At 38.0% G+C, this 19,522-nt stretch overlaps 1 protein-coding gene across 1 annotated transcript in view; it reads left to right on the top strand.

The window, feature by feature from the left end:
* Positions 1 to 19,522, top strand: part of LOC109098912 (regulator of G-protein signaling 12-like) — a 44,110-nt gene that overhangs the window by 13,618 nt on the left and 10,970 nt on the right. Inside the window, 5 exon segments of the mRNA XM_042759237.1 lie at positions 303 to 413; positions 13,988 to 14,009; positions 17,988 to 18,160; positions 18,573 to 18,665; positions 18,925 to 19,067. Coding sequence (XP_042615171.1) covers positions 303 to 413; positions 13,988 to 14,009; positions 17,988 to 18,160; positions 18,573 to 18,665; positions 18,925 to 19,067 — 542 coding nt within the window.

Raw genomic sequence — 19,522 nt, 5'->3', positions numbered from 1 at the left:
GAGTTCCTGAATTAAGTCAATATGAAAAGTAGCTTTCAATATCTAGTGTGGCCCCCAGCTTCTTTATGCACAACAGTGCATCTCATCCTCATGGACCGCCACAGATTTGACATTTCTTGCTGTGAGATAAAGACATTTACAAATTCCCAGACATTTCTGGGGGACTCATGGTTTGCCAATATGAGGACGATGGAATGCTTAATGCATCACACAATATATATTCTATCATAAGGACATCTGCATTATAAGAATTTGTTCAACCACCAGTATGTCACTAATGTCTTTCTCTCTGTTTCTCACAGGGCGGAAGATTTAAAGGCATCACTATGGGCTTTCCTCACCGTTCCTCGGGCAGACGATCTTTTGGACGTTCCAAGCGTCTCAGTATGGCTCGTTCACTTGATGACCTTGAGGTAAGTTCCCCAAATGCTTTTCTTTTTCTCCTCAGGAAGGTGTCCCTACGTTTCAGTCTTTGTCTCTCTCACATTCTTACGATCCTATCACTCAGAGGGTAGGGAATCATTACATAAGGAATGAGTGATCTACGCAGTAATTCAGAGACATGCATGCACACTGAAACAAACACAACCAACCCTCTGGAGTGCATGAACTCTTGGGCCCTTATTCACGAAACGACAGCTGTGTGCATATAGAGCAGATTTGACACCACAGCGAGGGTATTCTAGTGTATTAATGGCTGTGGTCATACTCACACATGTGAGTTTAATTTTAGACCCAGCAGTCGAAGAGATAGAGTGCATACACGTGTCGTGTGATGCGCACACAAATGTGGTGACAGCAGATTGCCATGGCAATGGAGGAGACAGTGAAACATGGATGGTGTAATTTTCAGATGGAAGAGGTCGGGGCAAAAAGAAACTGACAGCACATCACATCTCAGTCTATCCTGATAGCCTCAGCATGCCAGTGGTTATTATAGTTTTATCCATCTTTGTGTGTGTAATCAGAGGCTTTTTACATATTTTCTGTTCCATTCATTTGGAATTCTACTCCAACTTAATTTGTGCAGACAACAATAAGTAAGCCATTTGTACGTTGATTTTTGTGAAAAGTGTGCACACTGTGCATCTGTGGTGGTATGAAAACTCTGCTTGACAAATAGTAGTAATTTGGCAACCTGTTCGAAAAAAATCATTATTTTTGTAATTACTGACACAGTTGTGTGTTGTACTTAAGTATACAAGCAAATGAGGATAATTAATGACACACATCTGAACTAAATGACATCAAATCAGAAACCATGACAAATAACTCAACAGTGAAAACAACAGTGAAACTGAAAACGAAGTCCAAACAGTGTGAAGGTGTGACATTTACATTTAGTAATGCTAGTGGCTCAGCAATTACACTCTTTCAGTTTAACTTCTTTTAAATGAACATCCATGTGTGTTTAATCTTCGCAAAGTTATTCACTATAAAACTGTGAAGTCCTTGTTATAGCATGATGATTTGAGTACAAGGAATGTGTTTCTACTATGGTTGTGAAGGAGTGGGGGGGGGGGTCTTTTCTCTCTTTTCCTCGCTTTTCTTTGCTTTTAAATTGCTTGTAAATGCCCATGCACATTTTGCTTTATCTTTCAAAATAGCAGCAGTTCAGCATCAATTGCTTGAATGGACAACAAGGCAGTACAACGGCAAACTCACTTATATTAAATATAGAACTTTTATTAACAAAACGAATAAAATACACCATGCTATGAGCCTTATATAAAATAACAAATAACTGACACAAAGTTTCATTATAAAAAACTGAAAATAGAACGTTTATTAGCAAACGATACAAAAGTTTGAAGGCATAGCATACACCTTGATAAAATAAATTACACAAAGTTAAAATAAAGTAAAGTTGAGAAAAAAATGTTTGAACAAATAAATATACAAATGTTAAAAAAACATCACCTTAGAATAAACGGTAAAAAGTCGACAGGCTTTTCAAAATCAAAAATATTGTCAAACAGGGCGCTGATGGGTAGAAATAGCCAACAAATAAAACGGCCAGAACAAATCACATAGACTTAAACAATTCAGGAGGGGCCATAGCTATGTGATCGCCTAAATCTTTGGGTTCAGTTTCCATGAAAAGATACATGTACATTTATGCAATTGCTAGATGCTTTTGTGCAAAACCACTGATATTGCATTCAAGGTATATTTAATTAGTTAATGTATTCCCTGGGAATTAAACCCATGACCTCATGTCATTGCCAACACTTTTCAAAGACTAGGTTTAATGAGGCCCTCCTACTCTTATACCTTTGTCCACTATTATAAATGATCAGTCAATAATAAGTAACTGATCCCAGAAAACTGTTACTCTTTTGGACTTGTTTATTGTTCATTTCATGATCAAAACTTTGCTCTTTTAAAAAGCAGGAATCCCTCAGCTGAGGCACATAGCATGAAAATAAGCCTCCGTGCCACTCTGACGGGACAGTCACTCTGTTGATCAGGCATGATAAGATAAAAGAATGAAATGCTTCCTCTAGTTAGTGGCTAAAACAAACACTCACCTAATTGCATAAAGTGGGTTGTATTGAGTGAAGAAGAAAGAAAACAACTGTCTTAAGCACTTAGAAGCAGGAAGTTAGTCATTTGCTGTGTACAAATGCTAAGAAAAGCCTTGATAGTTAATACAGAAACTGTGATAATGCAATAGATTGAAAAGAAGGTTAAATGTGACTGTTTTTCCCTCTTTGGTTTCCTCTCATCTCTTTGCCTTGTGTTCCGGTACCTTCGTCTTTTTTCTCAGAACTGCACATATGCAGACTGGCTGCACTTGTGTGTGAACAGAGTTCTCTTTGTGAAGCAGCACAGTAATTAGTGTGTGTGTGTGTGCGCGCTAATGAGTATTGAGCAGCATTCTTCTCGTTAGCAGGGATTCTGCTACAAACTCACACACTCTCTGCAGTGAGGCATGAACATACATACGCACTCTTAAATTACATGCTAATTGAATACTGTCCTTAAATGCTGTGACACACACACTCTCAAGCTCTGAGATGAACATGGACAGACCAACATCAGGAAAGGCACTAATTACCGGCTTCTCCAGAACACACCACATATTTCCTCTGGCTGGCCTATCATGTAAGAGAAAGTGGGTTATGCAGTTATCTTGTCAGCGAGTGTTTACCCGGTTAGATGTAATTTCTGTTCATGCCCGCAAAACACCGTGACATCATGCCAGCCTTTCGAGTCCTTCAGTTTGCTCACTGAGCCAATAGATTCCACCCCCTATTTAAAACTGAACTTAACTATTGTTGAAAGTCACAAATACAATTTATTTTTAAATACAAACTCATCTCACATGGTAATTTAAACCGAATGGCACTCCGGAGACTGACTTTCTTCATAAACACAGACTGCGGAAGTAAATTTGAAATACACATATTTGGTCTTATGGTGAAAGATTAACTTCTTGTAGTTGAAAATTGTCCACCGCTAGGCTAAATAAATATTAATGACACAGCACTGGAAAATAACTTCCAGTAGTTGAAAAAATCTTGTGACTGCCTGATTTTGAATAGTTTCTCAGAATCACATGTTTGTTTCTGTTTTTTTACTGTATATGCATGCGTTTTTTCTCACTTATAATGATTGTATTACTCTATGTGTCTAGCTGGATGTATTATCTCCTATATTGACTTTAAATAATCAAAAGCAGGAGCAATACAATGCATTTTTAACTCTCTGAGGCCACTGGCTACAGTAGGCACATATGTTCTTCTGCACGTAGCTTCTCATCAGTCACAAATTCGGACTGATTTATTACAGTGATGAATCAACTTTGTTCCCGGGTTTAAAAAAACAGACCCCATGGATTCTTAAACACCACTTATGGAGAGAATCAGAGTTGGGACTGTGTTGAAGAATGTTGCCCTTCATACCCAGTTTTAGGTTTTAATAGTGCCTGTCAAATAAGGAAAATCCACACCCAAACACACTGAGAAGGACAATTCGATGTTCCTGTTACTTTTTATTGTACACATTGACTGCAATTATACACACACTGAAATAAGCACATGCCGGGAAGCTGAACCCCCTAATTGTTCAGACACACACAAGCACACAACAACACACACACACACACACACACACACACACCACACACACACACACATACACACACACACACACACACACACACACACATTCATTCTGATTCTTTCACGCTCCCTTTTTTAAGCAGATGCTGTGCTCCAGGCATACTAATAAGGTGGCACAACACATTGTGTAAATAACATGAAGAATCCCACTGTGAAGCACTTACATTTTCAGTGCGTGTGTGTGGCTGTTTCTCACGCCTCTGTGAAGTATATGATTGTGCTGCTTGTGCTTTCACTCCCATTTGCGAGCGTGTCTCTGCATCTCTGTCTGTGAGCCCTAGCTCTGTGGGTGGAATAGGAATTACAGCGGAGTGGGTGGAAAGACGGAGAGAGGGAGAGAGGGAGAGAGAGAGGGAATCAAACAACACAAGACGCAGAGATAGTGACAGGGAAAGACTGTGAACACGGACTCACACACGCCGTACTGGACGCAGCCAGTGGATGGATGTGTTTACAGAGCGTGGAGTCATTTAACGGCCGACTGTGGAGTCTAACACTGCCATACATGGAGCCAACATTGAGCGTCAATTCTGATGGAGTGAGTACCTTTACTCACACATTTATATGGGCTAGTGTGCTTGTTTGATCTGTCAAGTCGTGTTGTGTTTAAATGCAGTGTTTTAGTTGAGGTGGGGGGTTGTGGATGCACCCCGACAGTTTTCTGTCGCATGAGTCTGTGTCTGCTGTTAATATTTAAGAGTGTGGTTGCGATTACAAACCGCTGTTTGGATTTTACACTGCTTGCACAAGTACTTGTGCGATCTTGCTTTGGAATGCAGGTTCATGTCTGTTGAAACCCCAATTAGTTGAAAACTGTGCTGATGGACGGGTTATAAAGTGAATTTGCATCTCGAATGCTCATTTGATTCCATTTGTTGCTATGATTTATGCTTTAAATATATATTTTAATTATCTAATTTTATGCTAAAAAGGAGTAAGAGTAAAGATGTTGGTACATGTAATTATATACATTTACCTTTTATGGTTTGATCACGAATCATCTTTGCATATACCGAATCATGTGACCTGATTTGTCCAATCAGGTGTTATTGTGTATTCTTATGAGCTCCTGATGAAGATTTCTGTATTTGTCATTCTTTTTTTTTCTTCTGTTTTTACTGTTTTCTTTCAGCATCATTTGAGGGTTTTTTGTGGTTATTCAAGTGCCAGCTATGATTTAAAGCAACTTAGTCTTCAGTCTCATGACTTGCATGAGTGTGTTAGAATTTTTTATTGTTAAAATTGTGTAGGCTTTATAGACAACAAACAGTTCATTTGAAGTAAAGCTGTACTTCCTTTTAAGAAAGAAGAACACAAATCGAAAAATTAAAGTGAAACATTGCAAAACAAATACTTTGAGTGAACTAATTCGGTATTGCAATGAAGTATTTTATGTTAATGCTTGCTGAATAGTAGTTCTGAGTTCCTTAAGTTGTTTTTTTTCACCTTTTTTTTTTTTAAGACACTTTTTTTTTTTCCTGAAAATTAGAACAGAAATTAATTTGATTTTCTTCTCTTTGTTTTTTTTTTTCTCTTTACTGATTTCCAAGAAAAATTTAACTTCTAATTACACTAAATATCATCAGATGTATCTTGGAGTCCTTGTAATGAATATGCAAACATTGTGTAAAATGTTATTTTAAATTTTTTAATTAGTTTTATTCTATGAGGCATTTTTTTATTTTTTAATTCGATAGACATTTAATGCACACCTTTTGTTCAGTGAGTGTGTTTGTTGGGCCTGTGTTTGAGGAATACACAGCAGTATGGCAGTATTGTAAAACTAATTTGGTCTTTTAATTGAAATAAATCATAGAATCAGTCTAGGAGGGCGCCTAACACTCCTTCCTTCTTTCGATAAACGTTTGTCATCTATCAGAATAATGTATATTTTCATAATTTTTATTGTTAACGCGTGTTCCTATATATTACTATCCACATATAAACAATCCATGCTATTGTTTATCTATTTATTTCTCTTGCCAATTTTAATTTTCATGTTTTGTAGTGTGGATCAGTCTTCTCATATATTGTGCTGGCAGATATTATTGTAGTGGTTTTTGTTTACTGTGTTTTGGCTGGTTATTAGAGAACAAGGCCATATAAACATTTCTATTATATATAATACATAATTAGATTATATTATATATATATAGATTATATATATTCTATATATTAAAATAACTTAATCCTTCTTCGTCCCACGTGGTACATAAACAGAAGGCCCCGTAATATATATACCTATATAATTTATATTATAGATAGAAAATAGTATCATATTATTACATTATAATCCTTGGTTTCTTATTATTGGTCATGCATGGCCCGCAGATTTACGATGTCCTTTTCGTATAGGTTTACGTCCTGTTTGTCCAGCCCTTCCATATCTCACATAAGCTCCATTTTGCTCTTGATTTTCGGGGGAAAAGAGAGAACATCTTTTAATGCCTTCATGCCCACTGGGAACCAGTCAATCAGACAGTCCTGGTAACCAGCAGGAATGTGGAATCTGCGTTCAGTATGGACTTCAGATTTGATCCAGTATTAGGTAGTGTACTTGTATTGGATGCATTTGAATCTGAACCTTGCTTCTTCGCTGTCAGAAGTGATCTCTGAAAACACTGTCATACTTCATTTCATTGGCTTGAAGCTCTTCAGAGAACTTTGTATTTTCACAAATTTGAAATGAGCTGATTGACTAACTTGGTTCTCAGCAGTTCAACACTCATTTTTACAATACATTATTTGTATTTATTTTAATTTTTGTATTGACGATTTTCAACATTATTTAATTTTCTTATTTTTTAGTCCACTTTACACAAGGGCTTACTTATAGTAGAGAATTTCACCTTTACAATCTTAGTTGATCCAAACTACTTTAATTTTACTTTTATTTCTATTCCTGTGTGTTCCCGGCCGCTGGCTCGTCGGGTGGGTGGGGGGGTGGTCTTAGTTGCTCGGTGGCTGAGAGGGCGGTTCTTGTATAACTGCGGGATTGCTCTTTAACACACTAATCGACAAAAAACCACAACCCACAGCATAATATATAGCCTAATACTAAATAACAAGCTCCCTAAACCTCCCTTAAGACTCCTTTCAACCGACCAGCAAAAGTGGCATAATTGTTAATGGTCCCTCTAAAACATTCTTTGGTTTTCTTCTGTGTAATTGTTCTGCTAAGCATTTTAATATTTTTCTTTTTCGCCTCTTCAGATCTTCATTGCGTATGTTGCGACGTCTCATAGTTTTGAATAGAGCTCATTAGGTTTGGCATTTTAATGAAATTAAAAAACCAAAAAAAAAAAAACAATTAAAAAAAAAAAAAAAAACCAAAAAAAAAAAAACAAAGAAAGACTTTTCTCTCTATTTACTGATATGAACCCTGCTCTAGAACCTGCCTTTCGTGTAACGTCACACTCTCACGGCAGGGTCATTCCACCTTACGCGCCAATTCCTCCCACTACCCCGAGACCTCACTTGTCCTCCCCACATAACATTCCTTCTCAGCAGACGATCTCAGAGGCCTCTTGGGATTTATATACTGCTCTATAATAAACCTCGTGTGGGAGCTTTGGCTGCTTTATTCCCCGGCTGTGATTTTAGACATTGGATAATTAAGACAGATGCTGCTTATTTGAAGTGGCAGCAACAGGGCTGTGCAGCTGGATGACCCGCGAGTGAGTGGTCGTTCATTTTTTATCTGAATGGAGGAATTTTATTGAAGTGTGCGTGGCAGAGGCCAGGAATGGTGACTATTACGTTTTCTGTGGTCAGCATTTCTTGATTTCTCTAAGGTGAGAGAAACAAGAGAGGCCCTAGTCTGCGTCTGCATTGCATTGATTAAGATCCACCACGGGTGAAAGTACTGACATCTTTTCTTGTAGTTACTACACAGGTCAAAGCAAAGCGAGGGAAGCGGAGAATCGTGCCTAGTTTGTCTTTTTTCATCTCTCCTGAAATTTCTTTTCTTCACTCACAGCCCCAAGCACTTTCTGCTACAAAATTCAAGGTTGCCCGTAGTAAACATCACAGAATCACGAAGTGGAACTCCCTCGTCAGTTAATACTGCCTTCGCTCTCGGAGAGCATGTTCAGCTCTTGCTGTGAAGGAATAAATGATCGCAGTCTATTTGTAAGAAGCAGTATGGATTCTCCAGTCATAGCGTTTGGGTGCTCTACAACGTTGGGAGCTTGTGGTCTATAGAAATGGAGACACATCGCAAAAACACCATGAGTTTCCCCCCCCCTTTTGAAAAAGAGGCTTGTCGTTTTTGTTATCAAGGGTTCTGCTACTTTCGTCATACGGTGAGGCTTCTTCTCGTTGGATCTGTGAGTAATGAAAAGTTGTTCACTTCTTTTACACTTTTTGTTTCGTTTCCTTCTATTTTTCGTTTCCTTCTTTATCTGTCATACTGTCTCTTATGTGTCTAGAACTTTGAGTTTTTTTGGCCCGTGTTAATTCGTTGTAATATGTTAGAGATGTCGAGCTTTTTTGTTAGTCCCCATTCATTTCGCTTCTGTAAACATCCTCCCGGCGGTGTCCTGAAAGGAGAACAGAAACACAACCTGTATTACAGCACTGTTTTGTTCCACTAAACTATGTCTTCTTGACAACGTGTGTGCAAGATTGATTAATTGGTGGGTATTTTTGTCAGATTAATACAGCTCATCTGTCTGTCTAATTATAATAGTTTGTGCTATAAGTTAGTTTGAGCATTTTTCATGCCAAAGCAGAACTGTGCGAGTATTTGTATATGAATTTCCTACTGCCTTCACGTTTGGCAGAAGCACAACTTACTCTTCTATCCTACGGTAATTGAGCACTCAGTGCGAGGGACTATTCATTTCAGATTTCAAATCTAAACACTGGAATCTGTTTGGTCCGTTAGCTGTTAGTCCCCACAGTTTTCCCTGCTTCGTCTCAAACCACAGTGCGCTAGGTTTTGGAAAAACCTTGTCTGTTACTTTTCAAACACCTTACTGGATGTGTTTATGTGGGGAGTGGAGAACCAGTCATCAAATCTTTTCAATCCCTCATTTCCTTTCATTTTTTTTCCTTCTTCTTCTCTCTGTAGCACCATTCATTTTATACTTTTGTCTCTTCATCCTACTTTTTTTTTCCGTTTACATTTCTGCCCCCAATCTTTTATTGTGGATTTGGACTTTGCTTGATATGAGCTTTTGTTAAAAACGAGTGCCTCATGTCTATTTTTTTATATATATTTTCATATATGTTAAATGAAAGTTATTCCTGTCATGGCAAAGCTGATTTTCAGTCTCATTACTCCAGTCTTCAGTAACTGTGATCCTTCGAAATCATTCTAATATAGCGGATTTGGCATTCAAGAAAACTTATATTATTGACATCAAGTTTGACAATAGTTTGTGCTGCTAATATTTTTTGTGGAAACCTGATACAGTTTTTTTGCGGTATTATTGGATATTGGTATCTTGATAAATTTCCAAAGACCACAATATTTATCTCATATAAATTTACTAACCCCCACTTTTAAACATAGTGTAACATTTCTGGTAATATACCGTTGCATGAGTTTGTACAAAAGTGTGCCATCCGCAACTTGCACCTCTGCTTGAAGTCCTGATTCCTCAGAAATACATCGAATTATGCGAATACGGTAAAAATCGATTGTGATTGCTGTTTCATATCGACTTTTAGATAATTATCCCAACCTTATTAAATACAGGCCTTGCTTTGTGAAGTTTTATATTTATATGAACATCTTGGCTTTGGTTGGTGTGTAGCTAGCTGTGCTTTCACACTGTCATTGAAGTCATCCCTGTGTCAGCTACACCAATTTCAAATATATTTTAACCCATGCAAAAACCTTAGCACAGAGGTTGTTGTGTGTGATAATTGTCCAAAGCCTTGTGTAAACAAACACACTTGGATGTACAACAAGTGATGTTTTGTAGTATGTTCCTTCTGCAACTTGTGGCCTGGCTTTTTAAAGGAATACTTACTTACTGTTACTGTTCTCAATGACTGCAAACCTCCCGCAAAGTCGTAACATCAGAAACGCATGCCTCAATACAGCGACTACGAGAACCTGCAGAGAATGACGGGGAACACGGCACCCGCGTGCAAGAGACACCGCGACACCGACGTCATATGATAAACACCTTAGGTGCATGTCGGGACTACTCATAGCCGACCAGGTCTGTATGCTTGACTGTTAGAGAACTCACCGCAGCGAGGAAGAGAAGGCAACACATTAAGGTAACATCATTGGGTCATCATGCAACTGGGAGTGAGATCGTAGAGATGAAAACTGAAAGCACCTTGTGAAGGAACTTGTGTGTTCCTAGAATGCTTTGATAACTCAACTAAAAAAAACACAAAGACATCTAGTAGTCTATATAATATATATCTATATCTATATATATATTATATATCTATATATCTTATAACTATGATATATATCTATATATCTTTACAATATAGATCTATCACCCACTTTTGTTAGCCTGGTGGTGTCGCATAGCTCGTGCAATGGTTCTCTATTTATTTATTTATTTATTTTTGCCCTCAGGACCCATGATTTTGACACTATGAACATCAAGTGTTGACCTAACTGGAATTGTTTATTAGTATGTTCAAGTTGTGTATGAAATGCTAAATCAGATGCCACCTCCGTCCCTGCGCTCGCCTTTTTTTGACAATCCCATGCACTAATATATGGCCCAATAGGAAGAAAAGTATTTGGCCAGTGACTTGTATTATTCATTACAACTTTCTACATGAACCAGGCCAGAATACGAAATGACCCCATACTGTAAGTTGTGTCTTTTTTGTTCTTTGTGTCAAACTTTTGAATCCCTTTGTTTGCTTAATTGTTTGAATTGGCTTTTTCGTTTATTTGTCGTCTTATGTTTGTGTTTAGACATTGTGGATGCTCAACTGTTCATACGGCCTTGCGCTCTACCATGGGCCCTGCCCCCCCGGTACAGATATTCCAGGCCAAGATCAAGCGCACTGCCTGTCGGTGGTCCAGGAGTGACTAACCTAGGCGTGCATCCTCTACCACTTTTGGTTGATGTGTTGGTATTACGTCCTCCGAAATCACTCTCAATAATTGTGTGATTTCGACTTGCTTAGGTGTAGTTGCTTTCCTCTTCTTACGTCATGTGCACGTCATAGAAAAAACTACATCAGCTCCAGTCTTGTGGTGAGATATCTATTTTACTCTTACAAACAACCAGAATCCATTTCCGTGACCGCTCAACCTCATCACTCGTAAACAAGAGCGCCATCAACACTGTTAACTCTAAAGCAGCCTTTGTGTTGCCACCAGTCTTGTTCCCCTTAAGGCAGACCGAACGAGACTGGGTGTAAGCAGGGAAAGAGTCAGGAAGGTGGAGGGGTGGAGAGGGATTAAGACTATTTCGGGCTGGGAAAAGGCCACATTATAATTTCAATATGATGTTACAAGCTGCTCCACTGCACCAGACAAAATGCAGGGAAACCCACTGGATATGAGAATAGGAAGTAGGGGACAGAGAAGGGGTTAAGAGGGGGTAAGACGATGAGCAGAACTTAAGCGAGAAGTCAAACTATAATGTCTTCAAGACTTTTTTTTTCATTTGGAAGGGTTTTGAAGGAATGATCAATAATTCTAGGACGTTCAGAGCATCACTCTGACATTGATTCTGCAGTCATAGTCTTCCTAGTGCTTACACTTATAGCCTACTTGCTTTTGGTTTCATATGATGTTTCCAGATAATGATTAATACATGGTTTGAACAGATTAGCTACAGAGCAGGCTTTTTCCCAAAGTTACTGTGTTCGCGATAGCTGCTGTGGTGTTTTCATCTGAAAGGGTTTTTCAAAGAAATAAACATTTCAAATTCTTCCTGGAGTGGATGTTAATTTATCTTTTTCATATTCTTCATTGCAAATCAAGGTCACAACTAAAATCTTTCTGATCATTTAGGAAATAAATGTCTTGACTACTGGCTGCGCCATGATTGTTTTGCGATGGGTAAGTGTTTCTAATTTTGAAATGATCGACGAGATGGGAACCAGGAGGACCACTGACAGAAAACCTCCACGCTCCAGCAAGGATTAATTTATAAATACTACGTTATGACATTGCATAAATGTATAGGGTTTACTTTTAGAAATAGGATAGACTTGGGCAATTTGTAAATGGCTTGGTGTCGTCCTTGTCGACATGAAAGCTATAAAAACAGCTTCAACCATTAACACGAGCTTATTTTAGAAGGTGAATTTAAATACATATTGCATGAGGTGAGTATAAGGACCCTTAAGCAAGAGGAGTTGGATATAGAACAGGAACGGGAGATGTTAACAAAGAAGATTAAGTTGATAAACCGTGTCTGATAGTGTGAACAACATACAAACTTTAACCACTATTGTGTTTATATAGTACAGGTATCTTCTAGCATTCAGCAAGTCCTCAGCGAGTCAATTATTTACACCGCAACAGCTTATTGGTGAATTGGATTGGTAATGTAGTTGATGTCCTGGACGGGGTAAGTGTGTTCCTGATGTCATTGGCACTGATTAGAATAAAGCTCATAGGCTATGCTGATTTCATCTCAAACAAGGACAGGAGTCAGCTTGTTGCAGCCAAAATGATGATTATGTAAGGGTGCTCCCACATTTCGTCCTGGGAATTTTTTCAGTTTTTCTAAATGCAGTGTGGAATAACATCAAGGTCAGTTTTGGCTTAAATTACAAGGTCATGTTGGGAAAAAGAAACGTTGTAGTTATAGACAGTGTTTATTTTGTATAGGACCTGTTCATATGGAAACTACATCTGTCTTTTTGGTTTATCGCATTCTGGTGCACCGTAGCCGCTGAGACGTGGTCTATTTTTATCATTCATTTTTCCTCCATGCCTGTGTTCTGGATTGTGAAAGATCAGCCTCCCCTTTCATGTTCTTTAATTGCTCATTTTGTAAATATGCTACAAATAATAACCATTTCTAGGCCTGTATCGAATCAGTCATTCTTGTTGCAAGGAATAAAGGCATTTCCTTGCAGGAGGCTTAGGTCAGTTTTGTGCACACAACCACAATGTGTGACTTCCGTTCTTTTGGAAATCAGTTGTTGTCTTTTCTTGGTCATTTTAAGAATTTCTTTTCTTTTTTTTTTTAATATAGTCAACATTCTTCTGAATGTAGAACAAATACAGAAAATACAATATACAGATTCATTGATTTTTTTAATTGTATATTCTTTTATGGATGATCCCTTTAATACATGTAATATAAACCATAATTTTTTAAATATTATATCTAACTAACCATTCAAAGTTTGAGTTGTCACTTTTTAGAACTCTAATAGAAAACTATTTATAACACTTCTAATGTCCTTACTGTCATTGGTGATTAATACTAATGCATCCTATAACGCATTTATTGCTATCCACTGTTATGGCTGTAGCTCGCATCGTTTGACCCTCATAAATGGGTCGTCATCAAATTTACGCAGTGTAACACAATTTTTTTCCCATTTTGTACAAAGTCTCTGACTCATATTTGTCTGTGTGATGAAAAGGTTCAGTCTCTTGCTTATCTCTTACTAACCGAACCGAAGTGAACATCTCAGGGCGCAATGAATCAACAACTGAGGTGGACTAATTGTGTCAATGGCGGAGTCTGCATCATCAAATCGCTGAATGTACCTGATCATCTTCTCATTACTCTTAGAGTGAGTTAGGAGGCGTGTGTGAAAGACTGTACCATTAAAACAGAAGAGCTGTGTGTTTGTATCATGCCCTCTCAGCAGTACCTGCTGTGTTGCAGACTTCAGTGTGTGTTTTTGGTGAATGAGACGTCCCTCACACATGTCTTCTTTTCTGTGTTCTCGTTCGGTCTGCGGCTGTCTCTGATGGTGGTGTGTAATTAATCACTGTTGTTATATTAAAGCCATGAAATTGCATCTGATCCTCTTATTCAAATGTTCTGTTTTTTATGTCTTACTTTTGCTCCACCCGGATTTGTTTTTTTTTTTTTTTGGTCACAAACTTTCCATCCTTGAGCTCCACTTCTTTTGTACTCCAGCTCTTTGGGGACCTTGATTACTTCGCTTACATTTCTCGATATATCAGACTTTCAATAACTTGTATGTGCTTTCTTTCCTCCTTTCTGCTCCTCTTTTCCTCCGAGTCTGATTTCTGATGTCTCTTGGTATCAGACGGTGTCGCGTTTTCTTTTGGCTGTGTGTTTACATTTAATGTGTTTATATTATTAACTGGAGATCTACGCAAATTAGGGTGAAAGCACACACCATTGTTGGCGTAGTGTTTTTTATTTTTGCTTCCTGATCCTCTTGATAAGATTGGCTTCTGTTCCCTCAATGCCATCCATCCATCACCTGCTCTCAAATCCAGCTCTTATACACGAATTTTTCTGCTCTCATAAATGCTTGTAAGAAGAATATATACTAGCGATTTCAGTCCTCTGGGGCCATTTTGTGGGTGTAAACAATGTAATTTAAAAGTTCATCTTGGTTCTTTTTGAGGTCCAGTGCAATCATCTATTTTTTTGATCACTTCTTCCTCGTGAACATCAAATGTTACTATGCGTAATGTATAGAATGTGGCCAACATCTGGGTGGTTCATATACGTGTCTCGTTGAACCTTCACCCCTCTTCCATCTCTTTTATACAAACCTATTCCATGAACGCAGCCCAATGATTGTACGATTGTTGCATGCTTCATCAGGCCAACTCAGCAAGTAAATCTCTTGTTCTTTCCTCACAGTCCAACTGCACTAGGATGAATCACCCCTAACTACCTCCCCTTTCTCCACCTCAGTGCCTCAATTAACATGTGGTGAATGTGTCAGGGATTCTGTGAATTGTTGGCTTAACGTTGCCCCAGTCAGAGCCATAGATTTTCAGCCTTCTGCATAACCACAGGCACAGAGTGACAAAATGTATGCATGCAAAACTGTGAGGAACGTACCGTTTGACACTTTATTTCGTAGTCCACGTCAGATGTTCGCGTACCTGTACGTAACTACAATGTGGAAACTACTTCAGTAATTTGCCACATGCATGTCAGCCTAACTCACAAAAGGATTATTAAGTATACTGTTAGTTTATGGTACTTATACTTTTTGATAATACTTCCTCAAACAGAAACATTTTACCTGACGATGTGTTAGCGATGTACCTTCCACTAATACCTCAAATGAATAAGTAGTATAAACACATGTAGTTTTGCAGAAGTTTACTTACTGTTAGGATAAATGTTTTGAGGGCTATTGAAATAAAGTGTTACGCAAACTTAATTTCGTGGGCTGTTTTGCTTTTACGGTCTAGTAGTAGTTCTTTTACAGGGTTTGTGTTGTGAATGGGCACACAATAGTTGTGGCCTCTACAAGCACCCGGCCCTCCACCACACTGACCATGAGGAGGATCTGAATTGAGTTTAGCCCGGCTGGTCATGAGTGTGTTCAGGTTGCCGGGGCCAGTTTTTTTATTCCCTAGAAAACTGGCTCCAGGATCAATTACTGGCATGGAAGGATCGTAAAAGCTGCCTGTGAAAGCAGAGAGAGTGCGTTAAGGATCCATGTGTAACGTCAGTAACACCCATCCATCACTTGAAATCAAAGTGCAATCTCAGCAACCTTCTCATTTCTCTCCTTCATTATTATTCCTGCTGTCTTTTAGACTGGACTGTGTTCTTGTAGACATCTTAGTGTGAGTTGTACCAGTCTGGACCCCTTGTGTCAGTTATTTCATGATGTAAAGGTGTCTGCATCTAAGGATCAATGACACAATGCTTATTTTTTCTGTGCAAGAGCTAGTCATTTATTTCAAGCTGCAATTCATAAATACAATCACTGGAATGCACCCCCTCTATAAACTGAAGAAATATTTCTCATATTTAAAATTTTGATATTTTTGGGGAGCTTATAAAAACTATCTAAGGAATTAAAAAAAATACATGTTTAAAAAGAAAACCTTTTAGTAGTATTATAGTTGGCAAATAGTGTCATATCTTATAGTAAAAAAAGAACAAATTTGAGAGAAAAACATGTCTGCCAAAACTAAATCATGTGTGCAACCATGAATCATGTAGAAAAAAACACGTAAAACAGGAAGTGAATATTCATAGGACAGATCCAGAAACCCTCATTACTGGTGTGTCAAGGTCAGTAAGTCTCGTATAATTGTATAATCCATAAGATTTGAACCGTTTTTATAACAAAACAAGGGTACTTCAGTTGTGAAATGTCATGTCATGTTGTGTGACTCCCCAATACATTTTATATATATTGAAGTGTAAATATATAATATAAAATACGTATTTTTTTTTGTTTGGCACCAATTTGTTATTTTAAATTAATATTACATATATAACGCTAATGTATTAGACATAAACATAAAATCCATACAATTTATATTTCATGAATGAATCATATTTGTACAAAAAAATACCTTACCTTAAAAAACATTTTAAAAACATTTGTTTGAAAATTATTAGGATGCATGCATTCTTATCGCATGGATCACTCTTATTTGTTAATGGACCCCTATTACTCAGGGCAGTGGACATTATGCAACACAGTCAAAATGAAATTGTCCTATCTGTTTATGTGTGCAGTTTGTCTTCAGTTAGGTGCTACTGGGGTGGCTGTGCTGGTCCAGCATTAATATTGCAGGTTCTTGTTACTACCTCTACCGTCTAAGTTTCTCCTCCCCTCTCCACTTTCAATAATTTATCATTTCTGCCCGTTCAGAGCTTGTTGCACAGGGCAACTCTATCTGTTTACCTCTATTGCATGCATGTCGTCTCGTCGCTGTGTGTCTGCTTTGTTTTAGTTTAGTGACTAGATGCTTATGATGTCTCCAGCAAGCATGTACATTAGCTCTATGGACAGTTTGATAGCTGTTCATCCTCTGCCACACGTTGGTAGTGTGTGTTTGTAATGTGGGGTTGGATGTCAAAGCCTGGCGTCCAATTGGCATGAAATACCTGGTAAAGTGGCATCACACAGGCTCGTACCAGCTTACCCAGGTAAGAGCTCATGCTGATAGTGACCCCAGGTCTGCTGAGATTCTTTCAGAGGTGGTCTATCTGAAACTTAACATTTGAATTTCTTCTGAGTCCTTCTTTTAGCATGTTTTATATTCAGCTATAGTCATTATTTCTCACCCTTATGTTGTGCCTGAACACACAGAACACAAAAGTAAATCTGTTCATAGTAACATGGAATGAACTATTTTCTGTTTGATGTTCCTTAGATAAAATAACAGCATATGAGTTTGGAACAACACGTGCCTGCGAGTAAAGTAATGACTATTTTTAAACTGTGCCTTTAAAGAAGTATTTGCTTTGTAACTTTAATCGATAGTATTTAATTACAAGAACTCACCAACCAATCAGAATCACCCAGAAACTAAAAGGAGGAGTATCTCACCTCAGAAGCAGCAGAAAAAAATTATCAGGTGGTTTTAGAAATCAGTTAAGGGTGATGAAGGCATTTAGAAAAGTGGAGAAACATCTTGAATTTGTCATGTTGTTTTGTGGTGTTCTAGCTCTGATGTTTTTGTTGTTCATTTTGCAAATGCAGGTCTATTTTAAGAATATGGTTTTAAATTTAGAGCACCCCACCCTTATCAGGAATCAGGATTACATAATTCAGGTCCCGTTGGGCATTTGCTGATTTGAAAGAGTTAATATTTTTTTTTGGGAGGGTTATTGTGTCCTGTCATATAAGTCTGTCATATGCAATATGTCAAATTGAATGAAGAAAAAGCTTCATGATACTATACCTTTCTTCTATAACACAAAAATAATTGTGCCACTGTGTTTTGGTGCGAATAAAAGTAACATGTGTTATCTCATTGTTTGTGCATAGAGCTGAACAGTGTGGACCTGAAAGGCTGCGGCAGTGATAACAGTCTGAACAGTAATGCTCGCCTACCAAGCGTGCAATGCCATAGACGCCACACTGAACGGCGCGTTGCATTGTCATGGGCCGTCTGCTTCGAGCGGCTGCTACAGGATCCCATCGGTGTCCGATATTTCTCGGTATGTTGGATCGGTCCAAGTCTTCCTTTTACACAGCAGTTGCACTGTTACAGAATACTTGATCGCTACTGGCTGGGAGTACATGTCAAGTTTTATGCATTTTATTGAAAAATGTGAAGACCTTAGATACTTTTCTTATCAGAAGTGGTAAAGGCGTTTCTCAGTGAGTGTTTGCATGAGGAACTCGATGAATTCAAGGTCTCAAACAAAACCACCAGGAAGTGTTTGAAATTGATTTTTTTTTTGAAAAGCAAAGAATGCTTAGAGAATTCAGATCAGCCAGTGAGTAGTTAGTAAGTTTAATTTTCTAGTTTAAAGGTAAAAAAACAATGCGTGTAAAGGACTTTATTTTGTATGTTTTGCAGTATAATCAGTGATCTTTAATTTATTTCTTTTTCTTTTCATCCTGCAGGAGTTTCTGAAGAAGGAGTTCAGTGAGGAGAATATTTTATTTTGGCAAGCATGTGAATATTTCAGTCATGTTCCTGAAACAGACAAGAAACAGGTATAAAGTCCACATATTTACCAGTTGAATTTAAATAATGTAAATTCAGTTTAATTAATTAATTAATTAGTTAATTTTTTTTTTTTTTATTTGGGTACTTGATCACAAAACATATTCTGGGAATTTTTGAGACTGTTTATTTTTTTTGTCTATTGCAGTTCATTTAGTGTAATAAATACCTTTGCGTGGACAGGATGAAATAAACATTGTTTTTCATCTTCCGTTTGATTGTGACCTTTTTGTAACTTTTGGCCCCCAGCTGTCCCAGAGGGCCCGAGAGATCTACAACAGCTTCCTGTCGAGTAAAGCCACCACACCCGTCAACATTGATAGTCAGGCTCAGTTGGCTGATGACATCCTCAACGCTCCAAGGCCGAACATGTTCAAAGAGCAGCAGCTACAGTAAGACAGGAAGTTCTCATATTTGGATTCTTTACTGTAACCTTGGGGGTACAGCACTGTATTTCCTAAATTAAAAGCTTTAGCATGGAATTAACACAGAGCCAAAAACTTTCCCAAAGCACATCAGGCTGCGTCGGTGTCAGGCCCAACCTAGTAGATTTTGAAATGTTTGGAAAATCCATGCGCTTACATGCCTTACCTGTCTTTTTATGTTGGTTCTACTTGACGCCTTTCCCAGACCAGTTAATATACAATAGAACAAATCAAATGATTTCAGTGATTGTATTTTCATGACAACATGACAAAAAAAAAAAATCCCACATTCTGATCCCAGAAGGCTTTGTACTCCCCAACACGTTATTTTTACGGCATGTCTGTGAGGCGTTACCATCACAACACTGTCTTTTGAGGACTGTAGGCAAGATGTGAAATAATAAAGTATTTTGAATTCAGCT

This window comes from Cyprinus carpio, chromosome A1, assembly GCF_018340385.1.
Source record: "Cyprinus carpio isolate SPL01 chromosome A1, ASM1834038v1, whole genome shotgun sequence".
Taxonomy (NCBI): Eukaryota; Metazoa; Chordata; class Actinopteri; order Cypriniformes; family Cyprinidae; genus Cyprinus; species Cyprinus carpio.
Note: the sequence above shows the minus strand (reverse complement) of the source record. Positions and strands in the feature narration are given on the sequence as shown.